Source organism: Fonticula alba (assembly GCF_000388065.1).
Source record: "Fonticula alba strain ATCC 38817 unplaced genomic scaffold supercont2.1, whole genome shotgun sequence".
In the NCBI taxonomy this organism is placed as follows: domain Eukaryota; order Rotosphaerida; family Fonticulaceae; genus Fonticula; species Fonticula alba.
Genome location: NW_009242971.1, coordinates 3,864,790 through 3,874,768, shown reverse-complemented (window position 1 = coordinate 3,874,768; position 9,979 = coordinate 3,864,790). Strand labels below are relative to the sequence as shown.

The 9,979-nt window shown below is 65.0% G+C and overlaps 2 protein-coding genes across 2 annotated transcripts in view; both read right to left on the bottom strand.

Moving 5' to 3' along the window:
• The window catches only part of H696_00830 (myosin I), a 4,885-nt gene extending 2,058 nt beyond the window's left edge, over positions 1-2,827 (bottom strand). The window contains exons 1-5 of the mRNA XM_009494715.1: positions 2,761-2,827; positions 2,426-2,456; positions 2,091-2,312; positions 1,425-1,860; positions 175-1,196 (exon numbers count right to left, since the gene is read on the bottom strand). Of these exons, the coding sequence (XP_009492990.1) occupies positions 175-1,196; positions 1,425-1,860; positions 2,091-2,312; positions 2,426-2,428 (1,683 nt within the window). The 5' untranslated portion in view covers positions 2,429-2,456; positions 2,761-2,827. The remainder of the gene's footprint in view (positions 1-174; positions 1,197-1,424; positions 1,861-2,090; positions 2,313-2,425; positions 2,457-2,760) is intronic.
• A 2,760-nt stretch (positions 2,828-5,587) lies between these two features.
• Positions 5,588-9,979, bottom strand: part of H696_00829 (hypothetical protein) — a gene marked incomplete at its 3' end in the record, with an annotated part of 4,869 nt that continues 477 nt past the window's right edge. Inside the window, exons 2-7 of the mRNA XM_009494714.1 lie at positions 9,823-9,898; positions 9,580-9,689; positions 9,058-9,474; positions 7,895-8,918; positions 6,631-7,620; positions 5,588-6,471 (exon numbers count right to left, since the gene is read on the bottom strand). Coding sequence (XP_009492989.1) covers positions 5,588-6,471; positions 6,631-7,620; positions 7,895-8,918; positions 9,058-9,474; positions 9,580-9,689; positions 9,823-9,898 — 3,501 coding nt within the window. The remainder of the gene's footprint in view (positions 6,472-6,630; positions 7,621-7,894; positions 8,919-9,057; positions 9,475-9,579; positions 9,690-9,822; positions 9,899-9,979) is intronic.

Sequence of the window (9,979 nt, the reverse complement as noted above, 5' to 3'; positions counted from 1 at the left end):
GGGGGGGGGGGGGGAGACGCAAAGTATGGGGAAGAGAGTGAGCAAAGGCCGGACACTGTGAAACACACCAGACCAGCCCAAGGGGCGGGACGAAGAGGGGCGAAGGGCGGCGGGACAAAGAAGAACAAGGCAAAGGAGAGATGATGCGGATGACGATGACGACGAGGGACGCACGCGGATCTTCAGCGACGCGGTGGTCGGGCGCTTCCGGTCATCGACGGTGGTATCCTCGGGGAAGAGGTTGCGCAGGAAGGGCACATTGGTGGACTGCATCAGGACAATCAGATCCTGGAAGAGGGTGTCACGGTTGGACTCGCAGAAGCCATTCGCGTCGTAGGTGACATTACCGGCGTAGTGGCGCACGGTGAAGGCATTGGACAGGCCGATGAAGTGCTTGTTGTTGATGAGCGACGAGGCCTTGTTGATGAAGGTCACATCGGCACCATCGGTCTGGGCGTGCATCTGGGCGCACACATCATCCAGCACGGCCATGATGCCGACCGGGCGCTTCTCCTCGATCAGCTCGCACACAATCTTGTTGTTGAAGAAGTCGATCGGGGTCCACTGGATACCCTCGCGGGCATACTCGTCCTGCTCGGCGCGCAGGGTGAGCTCAATGAAAATCTGCTGGAGCTTCTCATTGACGTAGTTGATGCAGAACTGCTCGAAGCCGTTGCGGTCGAAAATCTCGAACCCATAGATATCCAGCACACCGAGGCACATGGACTCGCCCTCCTTCCGGAGCTGGGCATTGACCGCATAGACAATCCAATCGAACATGCGCGTGTAGATGGACTTCACCAGGGCATCACGGGTGAAGTTGGCCTGGTCCACATTGAGCGGGACCTCGTAGATGGAGGTACGACCACCCGGGGCACGGGTGATCATCTGCCGCGAGGTGAGCTTCAGGTTGAGCGCATGCGCATCGATGCCCAGCAGGTAGGCCGGGAACTCCAGGGCCTCGGGCTTGGACACGCGGGAGTTGGTCCCGTCCTCCATGAACTGGATGTTGCCCATGTGAAGGATGCCGGCCACCAGGCGCAGCATGGCCTCCTGGTCGGAGGGCGAAATGCCGCACACGGTCATGGCATTGCGGGTCTCCTTGAAGTCCTTCTCATCGTCCTGGCCGTCGGCATCGAAGGTGCCACTCATGTTCAGGTAGTGGAAGTACTGGCAGTTGACCAGGCCGAGGGACTCTGTGTGTGTGTGTGTGTGCGTGTGTGTGTGCGTGTTTGAGATAGGAGGAGGAGGAAGGGTGAGGTGCAAGTCAGCAGGCAGGGGCGATGGTGCCGATGGAGATGTCAGTGGTGGCAACGTGGACAATGCACAAGAGGGCCACCAACGGGTGGAAACAGGACATGGAGGGGGAGGGGGGAGGAAGGGGGAGGGGGAGGGGGATAACGCCGCCGGCAGCCAGTACGCACCCTTCTCAGCCGGGGAAGCACCCAGCACCAGCTGGTAGAAGATATGGAAGTTACGCTCGCCCTTCTGCTGGTAGGTGACGCGGGACTTCTCCAGAAGGAAGTTGGAGATCTTGCCGCCGTCGGGAATACCACCGCGAGAGAACTCGATCTGGAAGTACTTGCCGAAGCGCGAGGAGTTGTTGTTACGCAGGGTCTTGGCATTGCCGAAAGACTCCAGCAGGGGGTTGGACTCGATGATGATGTCCTTGATCTTCTCCAGGCCCGGGGCCTTGGGGGCCACACCGGCGATGTACTGGATGATGTGCTTCGCGGCCACGGTCTTACCGGCGCCAGACTCGCCGGAAATGATGACACACTGGTCCTCGCCCTCGATCAGCATCTCACGGTACATGTGGTCGGTGATGGCCCAAATGTGAGGAGGCACCTCGTGGGGGGTCTAACCGGGTGGAGGGGGGAAAGAGTTGCCGAGAATGGGGCGTCAGGCGAGGAGCGAGCACAGCACATGGAGGGCAGGAGAGCAGGGGGGGGTAGAAGGAGGAGATGATGATGATGATGATGATGATGATGATGATGATGATAGCGGTGTGTGCATGATGAGCCCGCCAGTGCACAGCAGGCCAAAAAAAAGAAGAAGGACAAGGGGGAGAAGGAAAATAATCCACGCACGCAGTTCTGGTACATCTCCATCTCGTTCTCCGAGTAGTACGGCAGGTACTTGAAGGGGTTGACCACAATCAGGATGGGCCCGATGTAGGTGTAGATGAGGTCATCATTGAAGCGCTTCTTCAGGTTGTCGCAGATGGCATCCTCGGCAATCTTGGTCAGGAGGACCATGTCCTCCAGGCCGGACTGTTTGCCGGCCTTGGAGTCCCACTCGTGACGCTTGAACTGGCGAGTGCAGAGGAGCGGGGAGGGCAGGGGGGGAGGGACATGCCAGGGAGATGGTCAGCAAGCAGGCCGGGCCGGTGGTGGTGGCGACGAGGCGGGAGAGGCCGGCGTACCATGTTCACAAATGGGGAAGCGAAGTGGTCACTGGGCGGCGGAGCAACAGAGTGAGGGGGGGGGAGGAGGAGGAACATGTGAGCGATGTTAGCCGAGAGCCAACGGGGAAGATGGCAATGCCTGGGGAGAGGGGAGAGGGGGGCAGACAGAGGGAGGAAAGGGGAGGGAGAGGGACACAATTGCCCCCGAGGCCGGGGCGTCGGGGCAAGTGTCGGCGCGGATGAAAAACAACAAACAAAGCCAGATGAAAGGGGAGGGGGGGAGAAAGATGGGCCGAAGAAGGGGAGGGAAGGACGAGGATCAGGCAGGGCGAAGGCGAGAGGCGGGGCAGTACAGTGTCGGGCTGGGCGAAGCGGGTGTTCAGGGGATGGAGGAAGAGGGGGGAGGGAGGGGAGGGGGGGGAGAAAAGCAACAAGGCCCTTCAGAGAAAACAGCGATGCCAGCTCGGCTGGGACCAGCCGGTCTGGCGCGGCGGCCCTTGATCAGACCAATCTGGTCTGTGACCGCGACCGGGGGAGGGGGGGGGGGCGGGAGCCGGGCGGGATATGCCCCAACACCGGTGCCCACTCCCTCCACCCTCGGCCCCTACCGGCCGTTGTTCAGTGGTGGGGCAGGATGGCGGCGGCGGCGGCGGCGGCGGCGGCGGCGGTGGTGGTGGCGGCAGCAAGAGTGTCCAGGCACGGCTCCCTAACCCCCCTTCCGCGCCGACTGTCCTTCCCTCGGAGGGGGGCGCGGCAACCCGCTAGTAGGGGGCCAAGTTCCGGGCAGCCACTTGCTCTCCCGTGCCAGGGGGCGGGAGAGATCAGAGGGGGGGGGGGAGCAGGGCGCGCAGCAGAACACACGCACAGGCTGGCGTTTGCCTGCCCCCCCCCCCCCCCCCCGCACCCCCTCCCCTCACCCTCTCCCTACCACCGGGGCGCCCTAGACATTTGTGTACGCCAGTGGTGCCCCAACCCCTCGCGGGGCGTCCTGGTGGGATGCCGTTTCTACGCCCCCTTCCCCCCGGTGGCGGCCGTGGCCGCGGCTGGGTGCGGGGCGCGGCAGCCGCGGCGGACATTGCTGCGGCCTCCATCACACATGGCGGTCTATGTGTGTGTGTGTGTGTGTGTGTGTGTGTGTGTGTGTACGCGCGCACCCGCGCGCGGAAACCGGGGGAAGGCAAGTCTCGCTGACCATAAGGCTGGAGCACCATCGGGGCGCCCCGAAGAGCCGGATGCCTCCAGAAGACCGCAGGTTGAGGGGCGAGGGCGGCCCCCGGGCGTTGGCCAGTATCTGTGTGTGTGTGTGTGCGTGCGAAGGCCTGCTCGAGGGGACTAGGAATGCGCCAGGCCGCGCCAGGAGCTGAGCGAACAGGAAAGCCAGAGGACCGCACCACCACCCCAAGGGGCCCAAATAACAACAACGGCAAGCATGCGCACCAGGCGCACTGGCCTGCCTGCCTGCCTGCCTGCCTGCCTGCCTGCCGTCAGCTGACAAAAGCCAAGAGCCCTCACCCTGGCCAAACTGGCGAGAGAAAAAAAAAGCTCAGGATCCACCGGCCGACCGAGGGTGTCGGGAAGGCAGGTGCGGATAGCGGTGGCCCCGCCCTTCCCCCCGCCCCTCCCCCCGCCGAGAAGGCCCCGTGTGAGGGAGAAACAAAAACCAGCAGGCACGCCGCCCTCAGAGGCTGGGAAACCCAACCTCCCGCCCCCGCGCACACGGCGCGTTCCATGCCCAGCCTCACGAAGGAGGTGCCCGCAGGAAAGGGGTCAATTGGCACCAAGCATGCACAGGTCAGGGCATTCTCCCCCCCGGCGGACCCCGCGCTCGCGCCCCGGGAAAGGGAGGGCTCTCGACGACGACGACGACGGCCAGGGCGCCTGGCCTGGGAGGGCTATTGACTGAATAAATAATCATTGTCAAGATAGATGTGTGTGTGAGTTCAGGAAGGGGAGAGAGGGAGAAAGAGCCCCCCTTCCCCCCCCTCCCCTCCCGGCCTCCGCAGCACCCCTGCCTCCCCTGTCCGGTGCGGGCCGCACCCGGTGCTGGAATGTCGAAATGAATATGCACCGCGAGCATTTTTCGGCCACCCATTCCCAGAGCGCCCCCATCTCGTTTTCCTCCTCAGGCGGCCTTTCTTCCGACCCGAGGAGGGGGGGGGGAGGGGGGGACGCCGGCGCGCGCGCGCCCGCCCGCCGCCGTTCCCCAAGACCCAGATACTCGCCAGCCCCGGGGGCATTCCTACAACCCTAGTAATGCTCCCGCATTCTGGCGGGCCTGTGCCCCCGCCTGCCCGCCCCCTGGAGCTGGCGGGGCCGGCGGCGGGCGGGGGCGGGGGAAGGGCCGGGGTCGGGCGGACTGGGCGGCGTACGCTCCCATCGGCAAGCCAAGGACGGCCGCGTCTCGCCCGTGCTGTCCCTGTTCCGCCGCCCCCTCCGCGGCTCCGGGCCCGGGCGGCTGAATGTTCCCGGGAGGTCGGGCAGCGGGGCCCTCTCGCGCCCGGGCGGGTCTGCGCCGCCCGACACACAGCCTTCCGGGTTTACTGGGGCTCTGCTGAACTCCTCAGGCCCCAACGGTCCAGGCCGGGGGGGGGGGGGTATTCCGCCGAGGCCGTCCCCCCTCCTCCCCGGCGCGGCAGCAAGCGCCCCCTGTCTGAGGGAGGCCGGGGCCAGGGGGGGGGAGCCGCGGTGGCCAGACACTTGTAACTGCCGGGCACACTGTCAGGTCTACGTCTTGTCTTTGCGAGGCTGGGACCCGCAGGGCGTGTGTGTATTGTGCATGTAAACAGGAGAAGGCCCGGGGGATCCGGGGGGGGGGGGCGTTATTTTCCCTTCCGCAGGCAGCGCATGTCTAAGGGCCGGCGGCCGCCGTTCACGGGCACACCTGTATACAGGGACAGGAATGCAAAGTGCACGATGGTCACATGCGTGCGTCGAGTCGCACATGACCACCTCATTCTATCCCACAAGAACCGTTCCCGGGCGCTGTTCTGCCTTCGGGCCTGTGTGCGTGTGTCTGTGTGTCCCAAGAGAGCAAGAGAGAAAGAGGGGGGGGGGGGAGAGGGGGGTTTCTCTCATGTATACGCACGGACACCACCATCCCCCCGGCCCCCCCCCCTCCGCGCCCCGTCGCCCTCCCCCGAAACACACACACACACACGCACACTAGCACGCCAGACAGCATCACAGCACCACCGACGCGGCGGATGTCGTGCGCAGGCTCTCCAGGTACTTGGAGTCAACCAGCAACTGGCCAATGCTGTCCACGAAGGAGCCCTGCATGTCCAGCGGACCGACCCCCTGCAGGAGCCCATGACGATCGGCCTCACTCAGGGCGTCCATGCTGGCCAGGTAGGCCTCGATGGTGCTCTGGGCAAAGGTCGGCATGTCGACGCTGGAGAAGATCCGGAACAGCAAGGCCAGGATGTCCTCACGCAGGAGCTCATGCCCCCGGTGGTTGAGCACCCGCATGAGCTGCATGGCAAAGGCATGGCACTGGCGAATGACCTGCTGGTCCGGCAGGGAAAAGAGCCGCCGGGTTTGATCCAGCCGGCCCAGCCGGGCCAGGTTATCCCGGAAAATGCCGATGTCTGAGGATTTGAAGGGAAGCTGCGCCAGGTCCAGCAGCCGGTAAAAGGCCTGCCCCCCGGGGGACACGCTCTCCGAGGCGGTGGCCTCCGGCTGGAGCTGGTGCCAGCGGCTGTCCAGCAGGGCGAAGACCAGCTCGAAGAAGCGCCCGGCCACATGGTCGGCCGCGGCGCGGGCCCCATCGCTGAACAGAGCCGGAGCCAAGTCCCCGAGGACCAGCTGCACAATGCTCCCGGTCAAGGCGCCGAGGCTGCTGCTGCGTGGGCCGCTCTCCACAATGAGAGTCAGCAGCTGCAGCAGCTTGTTGATAATGTCGATGGAGGCCGGCGTGCCGCCGGCCAGGTGCTGGAGGAAGCTCTGGTTCCCCCCGAGCAGGGCCAACATGACGCCGACCATCTCCCCGACATACTCGACTCCGAGGTCCAGGCGCATGGCCACGAAGAGCTCCAGCTGGAAGTCAATCAGCCGCTCGAGGACATCTGACAAGTGTGCGTGCGTGCGTACGTGCGTGCGTGCGTGCGTGCCTACATGTTAGCAATCACAGAGAGAGGAGGGAGGGGCCGGAACGAGACAAGGGCAATTCCCCACACACCCCCCCCCTCGCGCAAGTGGACAAAAAACCGCGCGCCGACACATACCATATTCCGATGCGTAAATCTTCAGCAGGTTGATCGTAGACGGCAGCAGCGGGCGCACTGCCTCCAACACCACAGCCTTGCTGGTTTTGGACTCGGCCGCCACGGCCGACACACATGCCCCCAGGGTGGACAGAGCCTCGCAAATGAGGGCACGCACATCCGGCGCCTTGTAGAGGCCCTGCTCGTGGAAGCCCGGGGCCGCGGCACGCTGCAACGGGGCCGTCAGCCCCGAATCCCCGAGAACCACCTTGGCAAAGAGGGCCGCCCGGTTGTCCCACGCCTGCGCCGGGTCCTTGGCGGCCATCTGCTGGAAGGGCAGGGCAATGGCCGTGGTGGCGGCCATGAACACCGCCGAGCGGACTTCGATCGAGGTTTGGAAGATACCACGCGCCAGGGCCGGCAAATCCCCGGCCCCAGGGGCCGCATATGCCGGGTACCGATCGCGCGAGGCCACCGTCAGCAGATCCAGCAGCTGCGGAGCCAGGGCTTCCAGCAAAACCGGTAGCCGGACCGCCCGGGCCAGAGCCAGCAGGAAGGGCGCCACCGCCAGCCCGAGAACCGAGTCGTCGGTGGTGTAAAGCACCGACACCGCCAGCTTGATCTGGTGGAAGAGCAATTCGGCGGCCGCCGCCGCTTCGGGAGTCCGCTCGGCCGGGGTCGACGCACCGCCCAACCCGCCGCCCGTGGAGGAAGTCCCCCCACCGGAGGCCGGCCCCGTGGAGGCCAACGCCGCGGCCTGCCAGCCGGCGAAGGCAGCCAGCGTGGTGAACAGCTGCACGGCCAGCTTGTTGAACTGCTCACTGCGCCGGTAGAGGGCGAAGTTGTGCAGGAAGGTGCCCAGCCCGAGGAGCTTGTCCTTCAGCAGGGTCAAGATCGTGGGGAAGGTGCTTTCGAAGAGGCTGCCGCTCGACAGGAAGACGCTCGACAGCCGGGCCAAAATGCGCAGGTGAGACCGCAAGTCGCGAGTGAGGGCCAGTGCGCGGGATGCATCTAGCCGGATGGGCATCATCATGGGCGAGAAGGTGGTCAGATAATCCGGGGTGAGCCACAAACACAAGGGGACACATATTGGCGGGCAATTCCTCGTCCCCCATCCCGTCGCTGATCTGCCATGCTGTGGTGCAGGCAGAGACGACAATGAAATCAATGCATGGGGGGGGGGGAGAGAGAGAGAGGGAGAAAAAGGCCAATCTCCGAAGGAACGCCTCCCGATGAAAGGCAGAAGGAAGGCAGCGGCGAGCAGACAACCAACTCCGAGACGCACCCGAGGTCAATTGCTCACGGATCATGAACTTCGCGAGGTCCTCCTCCAGCAGGGGGAAGGTGATGTTGAGCGTCTGAACTGGCAGCAGGTCGCCGACCTTGCCGATGATGCTGACGCAAGAGGACAGGAAGGTGTCCCACTCGGATTGGGCATCGCCCTCGACCTCGTCATCATCCAGGGACAGGAGCTCCGGGGCATTGTGACGGAAGAGGACCTTCTGCAGAAGGGCCTCCACGAAGGCCAGCAGCCCGCCGGCATAGGGAGCCGCGGCCTCCTGGGCACTTTGCAGCGAGGACCCCTCCTGCGGCTCGAGCAGCCGGTCCAGGAAGGTCTCCCAGATGTCCAGGCAGGATGACAGGGCCTCGATGTCCGGCTGCATGAAGGTATACGTGAAGAGCAGGCCCAGCAGGGCGAACACCGGCTGGGAGGTGGCATCCGGGGCGCCGGCCCCGGAGCCGGCCCCAGCGGCAGCCACCCCGCCCAGGCCGATGGCCTCCGAGGACATGGTCTCGAATCGCCGGAGGTGCTGGCTCACGAAGAGGCCCAGGAAGTCAGTCAGGCGCTCGCGGTATTGCGAGTCCAGGGCGCGGATGACCTCCGGCGAGGGGGCCCCCGCCGGGTCGGCCGTCAGCGACTGCAGCAGACGGAAGACATCGCCGAAGATCTGCACCAGGAAGCCATCCAGGTCGCGGGGGATGCACGACCGGCCGAGGATCTCATTGACGCACTCCAGGGCCTGGGCACCGAGCTCGGCCGACGTGCTGTCCACATGTAGAACCACATATTGGAAGAGGGACTGCACCAGGCGCCGGTCGACGAATTCATTGAGCGGCACCCAGGACAGAAGCTGGCTGACCACGGTCAGGGCCTGGGCCACACACCGGGCGATCATCGGCGGGAACCGAAGGCGCGCATTCCCACGGGCAGTCCCATCCGACTGGCAGGCGATGCGAGCCTGCTCATGCGTGCTGTCCAGCACGCGCAGGACCAGATTCATGATGGCGGTCGCATTGTCGTACAACAGCTGCACATGAGCCGGCGGGGTGGGAGGGGGGGGGGGGGGGGGTCAGCAACTGGGGCCAGCATCAAGATCGCTGCATGGGTGTGGGTGTGTGCAGGGGGAGAAGGAGGAGGAGGAGGAGGAGAAGAAGGGAGGCGCATACCTTGCGCATGGAGTTACGCAGATGCGATGGGAGGTCGTCCTTGACGCTGGTACACTCTTCGCAAATCATCAGCAGCATGGCCAGGCCCAGGAGCTGGGCTGGGCTACCACAGGCCGGATCCAGTAGGCTCAGGGCCTGGTCGATGGACTGCGGGGCATCGGCCAGGTTCGGGCGATTGGTCAGGAAGCAGGTGGCCAGCTGGAAGAGCGAGTCGAAGCCGATGGTCAGATTGTGCTTGCCCATGTCGACGCAGAGCTGCGTCAGCTTGGTGACAATGAAACGCGGCAGCCCGGCGTCCATGGCGTCCGGTTGGGCGCTGACTGCCTGGATGTGCCGGAAGAGGGTGTCTCGGCAGAAGCACCAGATGGTCGTGCGGTCGGCGTCGCTGAGGTCGCGCCAGTTCCGGGCAACAACTCGCTGGAGTGCGAATGGGGCAATGGACAGGAGAGGAGTCAGCCTGGCGGAATGCAAGAGGGGGGGGGGGCGGAGGAGCGGAGGGGGGCTCGCGGGGGATTGGCGCACCCCGATGATGAAGATCGCGAAGTATTGGGCCTTCGGATCGGAGGGCATGTCGAAGGCCTGAATAGCCAGCTGCCAAACATTTGGCGTGGCACAGAAGCCCATCAGCTCCTCTGCGCATTGGCGACCGGTCGTGGGAGAGCGGGAGACGCGGGGCAAGGAAAGGAGAGAAGGTCAGCAACGGAGCCACCCGATGGGGAGGGGGGAGAGCGGGGAGGGCGAAATCCAGACGGGATCGGCGCGCACCCAGCAGGCCCGGGGAGGTGTATCCATTGGTAAGGGGAATATAGAGGCGAGACAGCGCCTCATTGAACCACTGTTGCTGAGAGGAGGCGAGGCCAAGCGTGAGAGGACGGGGGGGGGGGGCGGAGGTCAGCAGGGGAATGGGCCGGACTGGGGAGGG